This window comes from Vulpes vulpes, chromosome 11 (genome assembly GCF_048418805.1).
Source record: "Vulpes vulpes isolate BD-2025 chromosome 11, VulVul3, whole genome shotgun sequence".
Lineage (NCBI taxonomy): Eukaryota > Metazoa > Chordata > Mammalia > Carnivora > Canidae > Vulpes > Vulpes vulpes.
In genome coordinates this window covers 21,869,343-21,889,412 of record NC_132790.1, presented here as the reverse complement: position 1 = coordinate 21,889,412, position 20,070 = coordinate 21,869,343, and the positions used below count along the sequence as shown (strand labels likewise).

The window sequence follows — 20,070 nt, the reverse complement described above, 5'->3', positions numbered from 1 at the left end:
ACTTGAATTCTCATGATTTTTCCATCTCAAAATTCCTGAATGACTCCGGAGATTGTACTGAAATTTTTATATTATGATCTCTTTGTATCCATAAAGGTTTGGTTATGTTTATATGTTTGTCTCTGTTTATTTTGACACACACGCTTAAAATTTTTAGATGACTAGAAAGTTCAAGACACACCAACACCTTGTTCTTATGGAGTACTTGGACACTCTAGAACAAGGGATTTGGGTGCCTTTAAATTCAGAGATAGATGCATATTTGTGAATCCTTCTGGAGAAGAATCCAAAGAAAAGAAAGCTGCACCTGGGACTGAAAAAGAGGAGAGAATAGGAAACATTATATCTTCGGTATTTTGCTCTTTGTGTTTCTTCCTTTCATTCCCCAGTTGCATCCAAAAGCCCACTGACTGATAGTTGCCATGGGGTATGATGATGCAAAAACCATAGAATGCACACAAATTGCACAAAACAAATATTCAACACTGAAGAGTCTCAAGTAATGTGGGTTGTTAACTATTCTATGCAGTTTTGAGAGATTGTTACTATTTCAGAAAAGGGAAAGCTGAGGGTGTTAATCGCCGTGGATTTTAGGAACAGAACATCTTTACCACGTGAATGCGGATCTGCTTGGTCTTGGCACCATACACAAGTGGATTAAGAAATGGGGGGACCAGCAAGTAGAGGCTAGAAAAGAGGATATGGATATAAGGAGGGACATGAGCACCAAACCTACGTGTGAAGAAGGAGAAGAAGGCAAGGAGGTAGAGCTGGAGGAAGACACAGATGTGAGCGATGCAGGTATTGAATGCTTTCAAGCGGGCCTCCTTCTGGGGCAAACGAAAAACCGTGAAGAAGGTCTGTATGTAGGACAAAGTGATGAAGGTGAGGTCGAACCCTGCAACAGCGAGTGCCACAAACAAGCCATAGATTTTGTTGACCCGCACATTTTCTGCAGCCAGTTTCACAATGGCCATATGCTCACAGTAGGAGTGGGAGATGGTGGTTGTATGATAAAATTGAAACTTGCACCTTATCAGTACTAGGCCTGGGGCCACTAGAATGGCAGCCCTGAGTGTTATAATAGCCCCTATTTGGGCCACCAGCTGATGGGTGAAGATGCCACTGTGTCTGAGTGGATAACAGATGGCCACATAACGGTCCAGGGCCATGGCCAGGAGGATGCCTGACTCTATCCCCTGAGACATATGGATGAGCCCCATTTGAAGCAAACAGGAATCAAAGTAAATCTGTGGCAAATGAAACCAGAATCTGCCAAGCATCTTGGGCATAATGGTGGTAGCAAGTGCAATATCTGTGACTCCTAGCAAGCCTACAAAAATATACATGGGCTCGTGAAGTCTGCGCTCTGATTTGATGATGAACAGAAGCAAGGAATTTCCAATCATAGCAATGAGATACATGGCACAGAATGGAATCCCAATCCAGCTCTGCACAGACTCTAGGTCTGGGATCCCTGTTAATGTCAACACAGAAGGCGTGAAGATTGTAATGTTGGAGATGGACATAATGTCTTTGGGTCTCCAGATAGCAATGAAAGAAGTATCTCAGTCAGTGATACTCTTCTATTTTCTTTTTTTATCCAGTCATCAGAAGGAGTCTCTCTGATTTTGACAGAATTTTAAGAACATAGTATCCATATAATTTATATTATTGAAAGTAAAAATCTTTACCGTCACTGTTTCAGAGTGGACTTCCAGAAGCACTAGTCCACAATTAGAGGTCATGTGCATGGCAGGCCAAATGCATTAGAACCACCAGATCATCTGAGTAAGGGAATCAACTGCTGACCTATCTGTTATAGCCTTCTGGACCTGTGGACAAAATAATTATACCTGTTTATTTTGCTTTTATATATAGTGAGAGAGTATAATGCCCCCAATACAAAGTTAAAAGCCTTAGAAGGGGTATAGAAAACCAAGCATAAGAAATGATCAATGTTACCTAATGAAAGGACACTCCTGGGGCAACTGGAAGGCTCAGCCTGTTATGCATCTGCCTTTGGCTCATGTCATGATCCCAGGGTCCTAGGATTGAGCCCTGCATCAGGATCCTTGCAGGGAGTCTGCTTCTCCCTCTCCCTATGTCTCTGCCTCTCTCCGTGTGTGTCTCTCATGAATAAATAAATAAAATCTTTTAAAAAAGTTTAAAAGAAGCAAGATATTTAAAGCTGCTTGAAAACAAATATTACATAATATACAGAGATGACAGACTAGTTTTCAAATTTAGAAAGCTAACTTTCATAACTTTCAGAAGTAAGACATGTAAAAGAAATACCAATAAGTGAATAATGAAAAATATTTTATTTCTCAGAAGGGTTCCTGAAAGATTAAAGTGGGAATAAGTACTGATATAAAAGAGAGATTATATTTTAGAATTATTTAATGCACAGTCACTAGGATTAATGATGAAATAGGTGTTCACTAATGCCCAACATCAGAAGCAATGATTGCAGTTTTGGAATAAGCAGAATCCCCCCATGCATTTCCTATTGATGTCCCTTCAGAATCCTTTCCTGTGCAATGGATCATTAATATATCTTTTTCTTCTTTTTGTGTCGCTTTGTGTTGTTGCTGAGTAATTATTTACTTATTTAAAAAAATATCTTACTGAATTCTAGCATACATACAAAAATCATATGTTGTCCAACTGAGATAATTGTCATGAAGTAAACATAAATGACTTAGCCCCTGAATGAGGACTATAAGCTTACTTGTACCCCAGAAGGACCCACCTCTTCCTATTCTGTAACATTCCCCTTCACAGTCATCCCTTCTTCAAGGGAAATGACTCTCTTGACTTCTTTTTTTACTGTGGAAAAAAAAAATCAACCCTATTTTGCAGCTTATCCAATTTGTGGGCATATCACCTTTCATCATGGTTTCTTATGTTTTTTTCTATTTATGTGCTGTCAGTTGTAATGTTTCCTCTTTTACTTATGATTTATTCATTTCAGTCTTCTCTCTCTTTTTAGGTTTAAAGTTCTGTCAGTCCCATTCATCTTTTCAAAATAAACAACTTCTTACTTTTGTTGTTTACCCCCAATTATTTTTTCTGTTCTCTACTATGGTTATTTCTACTCTAATCTTATTTCACTTTTGCTAATTTTGGCTCAGTTTTTCTTCTTTTACTAGTTCATTGGTGTAAAGTTAGATTATTTATTTGAGATATCTGACCTTTCGAATATAGACATTTCTCCTTATTACATTCCGATTTAGTACTACTTTTGTGGCATCCCATAGGCTTCAATTTGATGTGTTTTCATTTCATCATTCTCAAGAGATTTTCTAATTACCCTTTTTGTTTGTTTTCTAAGCCATGAGCCATCAGGTCTTCAAGACCATGTTATTTAATTTATAAATATATAAATATATATATGTATATATAATCGTTCTGAGTTATGAGCATCTGAGAGGTAAAGATTTTTTGGAACACAGATATTTCTAAGAGACTTAATTTTTACCATATTCCTGTTCCTACTCTGCATCAACCTGGAATGCACAAAGAAAGAGCTACTAGTGATTACGAGTTGATTCAGAAAATAATATTTTCAGGACATGGTCACAAATTTGTTTGGTCTTCACACCATGGACTTCACACCATAGACTATAGGGTTGAGGAAAGGAGGGACTAACAGGTAAAGGTTTGACAAGAGGATATGAACATATGGTGGTATGTGAGAACCAAACCTATGTGTGAAGAAGGAGAAGAAGGCAAGGAGGTAGAACTGTAAGAAGACACAGATGTGGGCAATGCAGGTATTAAAGGTCTTAAATTGTGCCTCTTCTGGGGCAATTGAAGCACAGTGATAAAGATCTGAACATAAGACAAGGTGTTGAAGATTGTGTCAAACCCCAAGATACTGAAGGCAACAAAAAGACCATATATCTTGTTGACCCGGACAGATCTCTTCAGTGGCCAGCTTCACAATGGCCATGTGCTCACAATAAGTATGGGACATGACTGTAGTTCGATAGAATTTAAGATGACATTTGAGGAGTACTAGGCATGGTGCTACAGGAATGGCAGCCCTGGGATGCCTGGGTGGGTGGTTAAGGATCTACCTTCTGTTCAGGTCATGATCTGGTGTCCTGGGATTGAATCCTGCATCAGGCTTTCCTCAGGGAGCCTGTTTCTCCCTCTGCCTATGTCTCTACCCCTCTCTGTGTGTCCCTCGTGAATAAATAAACAAAAACTTTTTAAAAAATAAGAATGGCAGTCCTGAGTGTCACCCCAACTCCAGTGTGAGTCAAGAGTTATACAATGGAATATTCCTCAGCCATTAGAAACGACAAATACCCACCATTTGCTTCCATGTGGATGGAACTGGAGGGTATTATGCTGAGTGAAGTAAGTCAATCGGAGAAGGACAAACAGTGTATGTTCTCATTCATTTGGGGAATATAAATAATAGTGAAAGGGAATATAAGGGAAGGGAGAAGAAATGTGTGGGAAATATCAGAAAGGGAGACAGAACATAAAGACTCCTAACTTTGGAAAATGAACTAGGGGTGGTGGAAGGGGAGGAGGGCGGGGGGTGGGGTGAATGGGTGAAGGGCACTGAGGGGGGCACTTGACGGGATGAGCACTGGGTGTTATTCTGTATGTTGGTAAATTGAACACCAATAAAAAATAAATTTATTAAAAAAAAGAGTTGTTGGGAGAAGACGGTGGTGTGTCTCAAGGGGTCACAGATGGCCACATAACGATCTAGGGCCATTGCCAGTAGGATGCCTGATTCAATTGCCTGGAATGAGTGAATAAGCCACATTTGTAAAAGGCAGGCTGCAAAGGAAATCTCTGGCAAATGAAACCAGAAGATGCCTAACATTTTGGGAAGAATACAGGTGCTAAGTGCAATGTCTGTGGCCCCCAACATGGCCAAAAATATGTACATGGGCTTATGGAGGCTGTGCTCATATTTGATTATACTTAAAATTAGGGAATTCCCAAATACAGCAATGAAATACATGACACAGAATGGAATCCCAATCCAATGCTGCACTGACTCCAGCCCAGGAATCCCAGTGAGTGTTAGCACAGCGGGCATGAAGATGGAAGCATTGGAAGTGAGCATGATGATATGGTCGGTAGAATCATGTAGTAGTGTTGCTGTTTCATCTTCTAGTCCCCGTCAAGACTCCATGTATAAAAAATAATAAGAAATCACTTTTTTTTAGTAAAGTATACTTTCTATAGAGCATGTATCATCCTCTCCTTCCTTTATTTATCATTGAAATGAAAATTAAAAATAAGGGGCACCTGGATGGATCAGTCACTTAAGTGTCTGCCTTCAGCTCAGGTCATGATCCCTGAGTCCTGGGATCAAGACCAGTGTCGTGCTTTCTGTACAATGAGGAATCTGCTTCTCCTTCTACCTCTGTTCCTCCTGTTCTCTCTCTTTCTCCAATAAATAAACAAAATCTTAAAAAAAATAAACATAGTACCATGTGATTTGTTTTAGCAATGTATAATTTAGTTAGATAAAAGATGGTAATCTTCTCTGTCCTTTATTCTTGAATTATAGTGACATTGAACATTTTTAAGCTTAACTGCACTTGTTGATTTTATATGTTCACATATTGCAATGTGAGTGCCATCATATTTAGTTAACAGTGTATCACATTACATAATTCTGTTTTCTTTTTTGTGGTGGGAATAATGAAGATTTGGTCTCTTAGTAAGCTTAATATTTTTCATACAATATTATTATTTATAGTTACTCTCCTGTGCATTAGATCTCTAGGACTTATTTATCTAGTAATAAGGTGTCTGCTGTATTCCCTCACCCTCAGCCCCCGATACCAACAATTGTATCTGTCTTTATGAGTTGGCTATTTGTTGTTATTGAAATGTTCCCAGTACATGATGATACTTATTTTCCAATATTACATAGTAATTCAGCAAGTCAATACACTCTGAGGCGATCACCACTAATCTAGCTACCAGTTGTCCCCATACAAGGCTATTACAAACCGTGGCAGCACGTATACAAACCGTGGCTCTAGTTCCCATGCTGTACTTTTTATCATGTAACTACTCATCTCATCACTGCAAACCTATGTCTCCCAGTCCCCTGCACCAATTTGGCCACCCACAACCTCTGCCCCTCTGGCCACCACCAGATCTGTATTCATGGATCTGTTTCTCCTTATTCTTTGTCAGGCATTCTTTTTGTTTCTTAGATTCCATATACGTGATATCGTACGGAGTTCAGCTGTTTTAAGATTCCACTTACATAAAAAAGATAGCATACGTTATCTGTCTCTCTTTGACTAATTTCACAGCATAAGGTACTCAAAGGTCATTATTATTGTTACTAAGGAGAGGACTTCCTTCTTTCTCTGGTTTTACATGGGAACTCAGTTCAAATTTAACCATCTTTCCTCTATTCCTAAATGAGTGTGGGGACACAAGTCCTGTGTTGTGAATATCAATCACGGGTCTTGCATTGCCAGTATCAGTTGACCTAAGCAAACAATGTAATTTTTGGCACATATCCTTGTCATTTTCATTTACCTTTTAAATCTTGACTTCTGGTAATTGAAAAAGGTTTTGTTCAAACTCATCCAGTATTTCTAAGTATTTATAACAGGGGAATATTAAAGTGTTTATACCACAACATTAAAGGAAACCACACCATTAAAGTCTCTCCACAGTGAGTTTCCTTAGTGTAGAGTTCCTGAACTAGAGTTTTCAGCACACTGGAAATGATCCAGATGAATGACTTGAACATTCTCAACATACTTGAAGTTCTTTTCTAAGGTAGAAATATTCTACAGTTAGGTCCAAAAGACTCATAAAAGTTTTTGGAACAATGTTAAACGACATAGCTAAGTGATCCTGGGAAAGTTTCTAGTACTTATCTGTAACCAAGTGTCATCCCAGAGCAATCCAATGTGAGCCACTTATGCAGCTTTAGGAATTAGAAGTAAAATTGAATGAGTGAAACAAGTTTTAAAGTTTTCTTTAACCTACTACATCTAAAATACTATGTCAACACGTGGTCAATATAAACATTTTGGGGAGACAGTTTATTTTTTTAGTACATTTATTTTTTATTGGTGTTCAATTTGCCAACATATAGATTAACACCCAGTGCTCATCCATCAAGTGCCCCCTCAGTGCCCGTCACCCAGTCACCCCCACCCCCGGCCCATCTCCCCTCCACCACCCCTAGTTCATTTCCCAGAGTTAGGAATCTCTCATGATCTGTATCCCTTTCTGATATTTCCCACTCATTATTTCTCCCTTCCCCTTCATTCCTTTTCACTATTTTTTATATTTTCCAAATGAATGATACCATATGGGGAGACAGTTTAAATCATCCTTTCCACACTAAGTCTTTGACCTAGTATGTATTTTGTACTTACATAACATCTCAACTGGGACTTGCCACATTCCAAGTACTCAGTAGTCCCTGGTGGTTCATGGATAACTTCTTAAAGAATGCCACCCTAAACTCAGTTTCTTTTTCTCTACCATGGAAAAAACAACAATTTCCTTTAAGTGTTTTCTTTGTCTTTCACAATCCAAATGGTTTATAAATTCATCTAAATAAATTGTCAGGACAATCTTATGAAATAATAACATTATTCCACCTTAGATGAGAACAGTGTTATAAACTTAAGTATGTTGCCCAAGGACAGTGTACTCAGGTGTTGGGGAAGGGTTTACCAACCAGAAAGTCAGGCTTTATAAGCACATTCTTTATCTGTATGGTCTACTGCCTATTAGAGAGAAAAGATATCATCCTTCAATAATTCTGATTCAAATTTCTAATTCTGAGAATTAAATAATGCTAAGATTCCTAGTCCTCATTAAATGCCAAAAAGAAATGCAGAGTAATATTGTTGCTTTGAGAATAGACTCAGATTTCAAGCAGCTTATAAGGATCATCAGCCTTATACAAAACTATTATGATTCATGAGGCTTTCTTTGCCAGCAGGTGACCTCCTTGAGACTGAAGCCAGGATTCTAAAAGACAATACAAATTTATAACTCAAATGGAGAAAAATAAAATCAAATTTTATGTTAATGACAAGGGCTTGTTTTATATAAGCTATTACTGCTGCCCTTCAAACAAAACAAACAAAACAAAACATGTATAGACCAGTTAAAGAGGAAGGAAGCTACAAGATGTTTTTCTTTCTTTCTTTTTCTTTCTTTCTTTCTTTCTTTCTTTCTTTCTTTCTTTCTTTCTTTCTTCTTTCTTTCTTTCTTTCTTCTTTCTTTCTTTCTTTTTTCTTTCTTTTTTCTTTCTTTCTTTCTTTCTTTCTTTCTTTCTTTCTTTCTTTCTTTTTCTTCTTTCTTCTTTCTTTCTTTTTTTACAAGATATTTCTTAATCTGTAAGTCCAAAGTTCATTTCCAAATCTCCCTGGGGAAAGGAATTATATTTTAAAAATTGCAATTGTAAGATATTCAGAATTTGATAGAATGGAGAGTGTAGTGTGCAGACACTAACCCTGTGTTTGCCTTCATTCTCCCAAAGGAACACAGCCACTATATGTTGCATCACTCGCTCAGCACCTCCCAGGATTCGGGGTTTACTCCAGTGACTCTCACACCTGCATAAATCATGCTAGTCCTAGAACATTGATGCCACTGGGGCAAAAGAGAGAAGAAACAGTTCATTGCAAGATTGGTGAGACCATTTCCACTGATGAGGTCTTTATGAAGTTCCATGAAATGGACATATCAGAATGGACAACAATGGCTGAGAGATGAATTCTACAAGTGACTGAGTGTCTATTGGAAGAAGCAGTTTAATCGTCGACTCCATGGCAGAGATTAGCAATTCAAATTACCATGTTTTAGGGGCAAGGATTCAAATGTGTTTTCTTTCTCTACTAGGTATACGTAAACTTCACTATTATACTTTCACAAGCCAGAAATCACATTTTTCCCCTGTTATTTGTAGTATGAATTAGGAAGTGACAGTGAGATTGTGGATGTGAACACAGAAACCTTTGATGTAGACCTAATAACAAAGAGGTTTCATATGCAGGCATAAAGCCAGTTTCATAGCAAGTAGCAGTTCCCGAAAAAATACAAGCCTTGGTCTATTATGTAATGAGCCATGGTGCTAAATCCAGTCATTCTTTCAAAATTTCTACTAATGCAGTGGGAAACACAGGATTCTAAATGAACAGTTAACTATATTGTTTTCCTGAGAGGTTTCTGTCTTTATAGATCCCATGTCTGTTCAATCTGATTCCAAAGTCAATAACTTCACCTTTCTACTTACGGGATTCCCTGGACTGGAGCAAGAATATCCCTGGCTGTCCATCCCTTTCTCCTGTATCTATGCTATGGTACTGTCTGGGAACTGCCTGGTGCTGCATGTGATCCGGACTGAGCCGAGCCTGCACCAGCCCATGTTCTACTTCCTGGCCATGCTGGCCCTCACTGACCTGTGCATGGGGCTGTCCACAGTGCACACGGTGCTGGGCATCCTGTGGGGGCTCAGCCAGGAGATAGGTCTGGATGCCTGCATTGCTCAAACCTTCTTTGTTCATGGTCTGTCATGCATGGAGTCTGGAGTCCTTCTTGCCATGGCCTTTGATCGCTTTACTGCCATCTGCAATCCTCTGAGGTATACATCCATCCTCACCAATACCAGAATCATCAACATGGGCGTGGCCATCATAGGGAGGAGTTTCCTGTTCATCACTGCTCCCATTGTCCGCCTAAAGTTCTTCCATTACTGCCGTCCTCATATCCTTTCCCACTCTTTCTGCCTGCACCAAGACCTACTTCGGCTGGCCTGCTCTGACATTCGCTTCAACAGCTTCTATGCCTTAGCCCTGGTGATCTGCACACTCTTTTTGGATTCAGTGCTCATTCTCATCTCCTACGTCTTGATCCTGCACTCAGTTTTGACTATTGCATCCCGGGAGGAGCGCTTCAAGTCCTTGCAGACCTGTGTCTCCCATATCTGTGCAGTGCTAGTTTTCTATATCCCAATCATTGGTCTGACCATGGTGCACCGCTTTGGAAAGCATCTCTCTCCTGTGGTCCATGTCCTCATGGGCAACATCTATATCCTTTTCCCACCCTTGATGAACCCCATCATCTACAGTGTCAAAACCCAACAAATACGCAGCAGGTTCCAGAGATGGTTCACCAAACAAAACTGAGTACTAGAGGTCACTGTGTCCTTACGATGGCAAAGTAGTATTTCTAAGAGGAATGACTAATGACAATTTGTAGCAGAAATAATACATTTATATGTAATATTTAACAGGTTAAAGCCATATGATCATCATTTTCTAATATAGTTTGGCAAAGCCAGAGAACTAAGCAAAGCATGTGTTGCTGATCTCATATCCTGATTTTAAAGTTAAGTATAATGTTAACTGCAGTGAATTATATTCCATAGTGTGTTAATGAGCACTTGCTTGGGTAATTACAAAATTTGCAGTCCTATCCATGTTTTTGAATTCTAATTCACAGTATGATTTTACTTTTTCATGTAACTGGTATATCTGTATATTTATGAGACAAGTAGCCTTATTAGCATCAGGTGTCACAGATTGACTCTGTCGAGGTTGTTGAGAAGGAAAATTTTACTCTATCCTTCAAGATTCTCCTAAACTGGTCTAAGAATTAAATTGGCATGGGAAAGATTAACAGGAGAAAACAAACATAATTTAATTAAATGCACACACAGGCACAGCAGTAAAGACCTAAAGAAATGGCCAAGGCATGAAGCTGTTATTGTTTTTAAGATTTTATTTATTTATTTATTTATCTGAGAGAGAGAGAGAGAGAGAGAAGAAAAGGAGAGAGATTCTGAAGCTGATCCCTCACTCTGCACCAGAGCCCCCTGTGGGGCTCCATCCTGTTTGAAAGGTCATGCATGACCTGAGCTGATACCAACAGTGGACACTTAACCAAGTGAGCCTTCCAGGTGCCGTGGCATGAAAGTTTTATGGATTTTAGGCAAAGAAATAAAAAGCTGTGAGGAATTGACAAGACAAATAAATCTTATGCTTACCAGCTTCAATTAGTAAGGAATTCTAAATTTGACTAGAATCCAGGCTGGAGTCATTTATTAGTAATATTTACAAAGTTTATTCAGTTTTAGCTTTTTATTTTTTTTTTACAAGGCTTATTTATATAGGCTACTTTGGCCCTGCATTTCCTACCTCTGATGATAAGGATGTCTCTTTACCTTTTGGTGGAAAGAGGGGACCTTTTACAGGGATATGTGTTTACTGCATTCTGGAGACAAAGAAGAGTCAGTCTGCCTGCAGAAGCTGTTAGTTCAAAATAGTCTTTATCACCTTATGTCACACTTTGAGGGTGGCCTTTCCTGACCCTCACAAGGTCATTCACACCTCTTCTGCTTATAATTAAACAAAAGCATCTGGAAAACCCATTCTGTCTGACCTAACAGAATGCAGGACTGGTAGGTTAGATTACATAGTTTAGTGCAAAAGATTTGGTGAACAGTGATGGAGTCAGTTATCACACTCCTACATATTCTACTGTGCACCCCCAAATCTACATAGATTTTGGTACTCACGAGATTTGTCAATTGACTATAATCTTGGTGTCTCCATGTGTGACATTTTATTTTATTTATTTATTTTTTATAAATTTGGTTTCCCAGAGTTCGGAGTCTCTCATGTTCTGTCTCCCTCCCTGATATTTCCCACTCATTTTTTCTCCTTTCCCCTTTATTCCCTTTCACTATTTTTTATATTCCCCAAATGAATGAAACCATATAATGTTTGTCCTCCTCTGATTGACTTATTTCACTCAACATAATACACTCCAGTTCCATCCACATCGAAGCAAATGGTGGGTATTTGTTGTTTATAATGGCTATGTGACATTTTAAAAGAGAGTTTGATCAACTTCTTTATTTTGAAGGGAGGATGCAGAGGTACAGACTGTAAAATATCAGTAGCTCAGCTGGGCATGGAGTTGTGCTTTTGAGAATTTTTTCAGTGTATATTTCACTTCCAGCTTTCATCCTCTTCATAGATAAAATTAAGAATTTCAATTCAATCATAAAATCCAGATACATATTTTTTGGTTCTCACCTTTAAAAAATACTGACTTCTCAAAATAGAAAAAAGAGGAAATTAAAAAAAACACAACACATAGTATCAGTCTCAATATTTATTTTATTTCTTGGAATATTATCACTTACTCAGAGCCATGCACTAGCAATGCCTGTAGTTACCAGCAGTGATTAATTACAATTAAATTCTAGAGATACGAGGAAGCAAAAAGTTGTACATGTATCTTCAGGTATATGAAGTTCCATCATCAATATTCTAACAAATGGGAAAATTCAATTTGAAAAGCAATGTTTGTTTGGTTATCTTTGTCTTTTAGTGTTTTATTAGAAATTTAAGTTGACTTTTTAAATTTGATTTAATTATTTGAGACAGAGAGAGAGAGACCACAGGAGTGGGGGTGAGGAGGCAGAGGGAGGGAGTCATGCAGACTCCCTGCTGAGCATAGGGTCAGGATGTAAGGCTGGATCCCAGGACCCTGAGATCCTATCCTGAGCTGAGGCAGACACTTAACCTACTGAGCCACCGAGGCGCCCCAATACGATTTTTTTAAAATAGAAGCCATCAAGTTGATGTTTGTTATTCTTCCCTTCAAACTGTTATTGTATAAACCCCACACATCCCTACAGTCTGCCTGCCTAAACAGCCCTGCCCTTGTCAGATGACTTTACCTTGATGGCTCCTTTCTGTTGGGCTCTCTGTGGTTGTACTTCTTTATGGCAGAGTGCCTGGCTCTCCCATCAGTCATTTCCTCTGTAGCTCATTTCGTAAAGATGCTTCTTGCAAATCATTGGTAATTGACTTGTTCTAGTTACAGTGGGAAAAAAATGTCTTATCTCTTCTCCTTGTTAGAAGAATTAGAGAAATAGGATGTGGAGGAAGCTTTACATTCAATTATACTATTGATTGATGATAAAAATATAAATGATCCTTATTATATATGCATTAAGGTTGTCATTAAATGGAAACATTTATAGATATTATAAGTTAGATTTTGAAGTAAGAATAACTATTTGAGTTAATCAAGGGCAGTAATATTATGCCTATTTTATACAACAGTAAAATGGGTTTGGGAACTTGAATTTTGCATCTTGAGCTTTTGTTTTTCTCCATGGATAATTCTTTTTTTTTTTTTAAGATTTTGTTTATTTACTAATGAGGGACACAGAGAGAGAGGGAGAGAGAGAGAGGCAGAGACACAGGCAGAGGGAGAAGCAGGCTGCATGCAGGAGCCTGATGCGGGCCTAATCACACGTATCCAGGATCAGATCAGGCCCGGGGCTGAAAGCAGCGCTAAACCGGGGAGCCACCTGGGCTGCCCTCTCATAGGATATTTCTAAGAAAATTAGATTTCTTACAGTTTTTTTATAAAATTTCAAACTCTTCCCTCTATGTGCTGACTACAAGATACAAAAAGCTAAATGAGCCGAAGTGAATACTAGTGAAAAGGAAAAAATTCAAGTTGTGGTTCATAAACTATTAGGGTCAAATTTCTGCATTTACACATTTGTACTTTATTTTTAAGAATTGTAACTAAATTGATAACATAATGAGAAATTAGCTATTAATGCATTATGTATGTGTATACAGATATATAACTACATATGCATATTTGTATCTACATATATATATATATATATTTAGTTGATTCTTATTATTACAGATTCTGTGCGAATTCACCATATTGTTTAAATGTTTTTGCAACCTTAAAATCAGTATCCCAGTATTGTCACCATCAGTGGACATGTGCAGAGCACAAAAAAAAATTCAGGTGCCTAACACATATGTTCCCAGCTGAGTTTAGACAAGGTGAGGTTCTACCTTGAGGTGTCATCTCCTATATGACTCAGTCAGTATCCCTTTTTGTGATCTATTTAATGTCTTATTCTTCTCATTTCATTGTTGTTGGTGGTATGATGAAGGGGACTATTGAAGATAGCCCCCTAATCAGGCTATGGAAATGCTGTCCAGGCTCCTAAACACAAGGCTGTGATCTATTTTACCCGGTAAATAAGTGTGGCAGTTAAGCTGCCCATAGGTGTGAGTTATAGCTTCTTTGACGGTGAGATCAATATTAAGGAGATAAGAATACTGTACATCCGGAAAACAGAACAGAGGTTTAGCAATTTGTGTATGAGGCTGATTCTATAAGTGCTATAGTGACATCTAAGGTGTTCGATGAAACTATGTAAAAGACAAAAAAGTGAAACAATTTGTGAATTCAAGGGATTATGAGGGATTAAATAAATTTAATGGGTAGCAAAAAAAGAAAAAGAAAAGTTTAATGGGTAGCAGATTGTGAGGGTGAAATCCAAAGGAATCTATAGCCACATCACCCAGGGCTAAGGAAATGTCAAACACATCTCAGCTAGTGTTTCACTACAATGAGATCCTTTATGAAATTCATTATTTGCAAGAACTGTATATTAAAATGTGTCTTTGAACAGAAGGACCATGCAATTATCTCATTATATTATTATTACATATTATAGATAATATATTATATTATTATCTTATTATCTTCTTCTTCTTCCTATTATTATTATTATTATTATTATTGAAATTGTGATCAGAGGCTGAAAAGCAATTTAATGCTGTGGTTCAGAATTTATTATTGCAATGTGTGCAGTGACTTCACAGAACATAACTGCAGCAAACAATAAAAATAGGCTATAGGCTATATCTATACTTACACTGCAATTCTTTCTTGAACACATAGTGCAAAATCACTTTTGGCTAGGAAAATATGAGTAAATGCACATGAATGTTTATTACATCATTAATATGTTTCAGAAAATGTTTATTGAGAGAAAAAGTTAATTGAATTATGGCACTGCTATAATATTCAATGCCATAGGCATTTTTAAAGTGAAAAAGTCCATAAGTCAGAATTTGGAGAATTGCCTTCATTATTAGCTATTTAGTTGGAAAACTGCAGAACAGAATTTCTTATATGATCTATTTTTATTTAAAATAACTCTACATATAGTCTCCAATATATAAAAATCTAAAGATACACTCACTATTTAACTACTGAGAGAGAGAAAGAGAGAGAGAGAGAGAGGAGAGAACAGAAGCATTTTATAGTCTTAGAGTTCTATACAATTAATGGTATTGTTTCAATTTAAAACGTATATATTTATCAAAAGAGAATTATCTTGAGATATGCAATTTTAATTGTTGCCTTGATGCATTTTAACTGATACATACGCATCACGCACCATTTCATATATACTAAACACCTATACGAATTTTGTGATTGGCAAAGTTTTCTAAGCATAATCACAAATGTGTTAAGGGAAATAAAAATGTTTTGTACGTGAAATCAAATTATAATTCTGTCCTACCTTCCAAAAGGACAAAGAAGAAAAAAAATTAGAGACAAAAGTACACCTAATAAACAAGTAATGGAGGTATACAGAGATGGAAAAAAATGCATCAGAGACATTTTGAAGCAATAAGATTTCAGGAAGGAGTATTTCAGAGGTCAGACAAAGCTGACTTTCTGAAGGCACATTTGCCAAGAGCCATCAACTATTTCTGGCCAAGAGGGAAGATTTTCCTGCACAAAGCCAATTCTGAGGGTCAGAAAACAGAGATGTTGGGATTGTGGCAGAACATAAAAGACAAAAGTAAGCAACTAAAAGATCTCATTCCAGGTGAGAAAGGAGGAACAGAGACCTGACACTGATGATGTTTTCAGGGGAGACATTTGCTAAACTCTCAGACATCATGGAATGGGGAGCAAAAGAGTATGCAGAGAGCATTTGAAAAATAAGAGGGAGGGATCCTTGGGTGGCGCAGCGGTTTAGCGCCTGCCTTTGGCCCAGGGCGCGATCCTAGAGACCCAGGATCGAATCCCACGTCGGGCTCCCAGTGCATGGAGCCTGCTTCTCCCTCTGCCTATGTCTCTGCCTCTCTCTCTCTCTCTCTCTGTGACTATCATAAATAAAAAAATAAAAAAAAAGAAAAAAGAAAAATAAGAGGGAGTTCTGGGCACTCTTTGTTTCCTTGACACCATGTCTCACAATTGAAAGCCTGAGCAGATCAAGCCATAAGTGAGTTCAAAAGTGCCACTGGTCAATAAAGTGATAGAATAAGCTTCAACTCAGCGTTTTCATTAGATCAATGTAAAAATCCTCTATGGTGCTTATCACAGAGGAAGAAGTGAATTATCACTGGAGGAAAATATAACTTCATCTGGCCTCCATAATTTTTCAAAATAATGTTAAATACTCAATAAGAAATTAGTAGACATGGCAAGAGACAAGAACATGAGTTCAAAAGCAGGGAGAAAACCTGAAGAAACAGACCTACCCACAAATGTATTTATTGTAAATAGCAGTCAGAGATTTTCCAGTAACAATGTTTAATGCATTCCAGGAAATAGAGGATTGGATGATAAAAAAAAAGTATACATTTTTAAAATACAAAAATATGGGAAATTTTACCAAAAATATAGAATATACTAAAAGTTAAAATTCAAAGAAAAATAGACAGGAAGAATGAGCAGATAGACATTAGAAAACACTAATGCACAGGAGGCAAACCTAATAATTCGGGAAAGCAGAATTACAGAGTAGAAGGCAAGATTATGGAGCTAAACTAAAGGTTAGTAGAAAATAACAAACCTGAGACTTTCAGGCATGATGCCTTTCTAAGGAAGTAGAAGGATTTCATGGTTACAAAAAGGTCAGTCAGCAAGGAAAACCCCTTAACTTTAGATCTTTATGCACTCAATAAGTGGAAGCGTCTAACTATCCATAGCTTAAAAATACACAAATCAAAGAAATCAGCAGCTCTAACAGGAGAAATTGACTAATCCACATTTGTAATGGAACATTTTAACACACGTCTATGAAAAGCTGAAAATGCAAGCAACCTAATATAAGGAAACAAATAAGATCACTTAAAATTAACAAACTTGACTATGCACATACAGCTACGTAAATATAGATATAGATAGACTTATAAATACCACTTCAAACAACAAGTACAGGTGAATAAAGCATAACACAAACTGAGGCATATAAAGCTTTAATCTGTATTTTTACAATTAACTTCAGTGTGATATTAAGAAACTATTTGGAAAGTCATGGCCCAGCAGTTCAGTTTAAGCTATTAAGCTATTACGTTTTAATAGTAGTGATGTGGATTTCACAAGAAAAGGATGATGATGATGATGACCATGATGACTGTGGTAATATCTCCTGAGTGCTTACCAGTTATGAAACCCCATGTGAAGGGCCTTACATAAGCATATCCATTATGTTTTACCCTCCACTGTCTCCAGTTCCCAATGACATGCATGTTGTTCTTCCTTGCTGATAGTTTAGGCGGCTGAATTTATGACAACAAATTGTATTCCAATGCATGTAGTTAGGAATCGGAAAAACAAAATTTTGAACCAAGCTCATTTTGACTCTAGAACTCATGCAAGTAACAGCTTCCACAATGATTTTTTTGCCTAGCATACTTCAATCTGCTTTTGCTATAAGAGAGTCTTGACCTATATTTGGCGACTTGCCCTCATATATGATGGGCTTACACAATGCAGCTTCTTTATGAAATATTATCATTAGTGTATGAGCATCTTCATGCATAACAGAATCTTAATGCAATTACTTTGCTTATATTAAAAAGCAAAAGATGCTTTGGAAAACTAGTATATCATGAATCCTAGCCTCCAGAATTTCTGTCCAGGTTTCTTAGACCAAAGGGTTATCGTTGGTTGAATCAGGAAAATGATTGAACAAAGTTTGGAATAACTAATTTACAGTACCTCTACAACTTGTCTTCACAATCTTAAAAAAACAAATCACCAAATATCAGAGCTTTTATCAATTTCCTCTTCACACAAATGAATAAATTAAGTGAAGACTTAATAATAATGAACAGTAGCATGATATTATATGCCTTCATCATAGATGTGTTGCAGCAAACATAGTTTAGGTCAGGTGAAGCACCAGTTTGATTAAACACAAAGTACTTAATAGGGATAAGCTTGGAGAAGAAGGAGATATTTATAGATATTTCTTTCAAAGTTCAGATTATATTTAACAAAGAGATATTCAAGGGATGTATTTTTATGGGATACAGTAAACACTAAAGATTTTAGAAGAACTGGAGAAAGAATGTACTGGGACTTGTATAGTATATAAAGGGGGCTGATCTTGCTGTTCTAAGGACAAAAAAGTCAGTGTATTATGTGCCACTACAGTTTGCGAAAGGATCTCTAATTTATCTACTCCATTCAGAGCAGTCTCAGATAATCAGGAGAGTGATGAATTCTGACTGTCTTATAGCCAACATAGAGTTTTTTAGTATCTTATCTGATCTTCTATTTCATCTGATCTTCTATTTCCCTTATTTCTTCTAACTGCCTTCTAACCTAAAGATGATATTACCTGGGGTTTCTTTTAACACAATAATGTATTTGTTTATATGATTTTTGTTTGTTTGTTTGTTTGTTTATTTATTTACAAAGCACAATGATATTCCTCTCTATTGGCTGGACTTTCACATCACACAGGACCAATAAACAAGCCATGAAATCTGTAGGAGGAACTGTTTCCATAAATGTCAAACCTGGTCTTTGCAATGGAACATTTTTACTACCTTCTCTCAGATGTGTTTGGTCTTCACCCCATAGACAAGAGGATTGAAGAAAGGTGGAACCAGTAGGTAAAGGTTGGACAGGGTGATATGTATGTATGATGGAATATAAGATCCAGATCTGTGAGTGAAAAAGGAAAAAAAAGCAAGGAGATAGAATTGGAAGAAGACACATACGTGGGGAATACATGTATTAAATGCTTTAAGATGTGCCTCTTTCTGAGGCAGGTGAAAGACAGTGATAAATATTTGTACATAGGAGAGGGCGATCAACATGAAGTCCAGGCCACCAACAATAAAAGCCCCAAGGAGACCATAGAATTTATTAATGTAAACGTCTTCAGTAGCAAGCTTCACGACGGCCATGTGTTCACAGTATGTGTGGGATATTAACTCGGTTCGATAAAGTTTCAGACGACACTTTATGAGCAACAGACAGGGGATGACCAGAATGGCAGGCCGCAGTGTCACTGCAACTCCAATGTGAGTGACTAGTTGTCGAGTGAATATGGTAGCATGCCTCAGAGGGTAACAGATTGCTACATAGCGGTCCAGAGCCATAGCCAGCAGGACTCCTGATTCAATACCCTGAAATGTGTGGATGAGCCACATCTGAAAGAGGCAAACATCAAAAAAGATCTCTGGCAAGTGGAACCAAAAAATTCCAAGCATCTTGGGGACAATGATGGTGCTAAGTGCAATGTCTGTGGCTCCCAACATGGCCAGAAAGATATACATAGGCTCATGGAGACTGGGTTCAGATATGATGATGATCAATAGCAGAGAATTTCCCACCAAAGCAATGACGTACATAGCACAGAATGGAATCCCAATCCAACACTGTATACTTTCTAGACCAGGGATACCAATGAAGATCAGCACAGAGGGCATGAACATGGTGCCATTTGTAATAGGCATGGCAGTCCAGGGGTCTCTTTGTAAAAGAGGCTAGCTTTAGCAAAAATAATTCTGTGTATTCTAATATGTCCTATTTTTTATCCAGTCATAAATTACTGAATGAGAAGAATAGGAGAACCAATTCAACAGCTTAGTTATCATTTTTTAAAGAGTTAGAAAAAATCAAGGGAAAGGTTAACAGTGTGTAGTTTACCAAAATCAGCCACCCACACTAAGTGATACCCACAACATGAAAACTGAGTATTTGGGCAGCATCCTTATGATGGGGCCACTGTAATCACGCTGCTTAGTGGGGTTCTTCTTCCTGCCCCATTCCATCTTCTCCCCCTTTTAACCTGGTCATGGAAATCAGAGAATAAAAAATTGGATTGATACTGTAAACAGAGAAACACCAAAATCCACTTTACCTTGAGCCTCATTTTTCTCTCATCTTTTGTCTCCTTTCTATCATGTATACAACCTAGATTAGAAATCTGGGTATTTC

At 37.5% G+C, this 20,070-nt stretch overlaps 3 protein-coding genes and 1 pseudogene across 3 annotated transcripts; 1 reads left to right on the top strand and 3 right to left on the bottom strand.

Moving 5' to 3' along the window:
- Window positions 1-590: 590 nt before the first annotated feature.
- Window positions 591-1,529, bottom strand: LOC112911728 (olfactory receptor 52A1-like). The gene has a single exon (XM_025988403.1). It carries the CDS (start codon window positions 1,527-1,529, stop codon window positions 591-593), a length of 939 nt encoding a protein of 312 aa, XP_025844188.1.
- A 2,007-nt stretch (window positions 1,530-3,536) lies between these two features.
- Window positions 3,537-5,098, bottom strand: LOC112911769 (olfactory receptor 52A5-like; annotated as a pseudogene).
- Window positions 5,099-9,218: 4,120 nt separating this feature from the next.
- Window positions 9,219-10,160, top strand: LOC112911771 (olfactory receptor 51V1-like). Its single transcript, XM_025988444.2, has one exon. It carries the CDS (start codon window positions 9,219-9,221, stop codon window positions 10,158-10,160), a length of 942 nt encoding a protein of 313 aa, XP_025844229.2.
- An 8,517-nt stretch (window positions 10,161-18,677) lies between these two features.
- On the bottom strand, window positions 18,678-19,586 carry LOC112911772 (olfactory receptor 52A5-like). The gene has a single exon (XM_025988445.2). It carries the CDS (start codon window positions 19,584-19,586, stop codon window positions 18,678-18,680), a length of 909 nt encoding a protein of 302 aa, XP_025844230.2.
- Window positions 19,587-20,070: the final 484 nt, after the last annotated feature.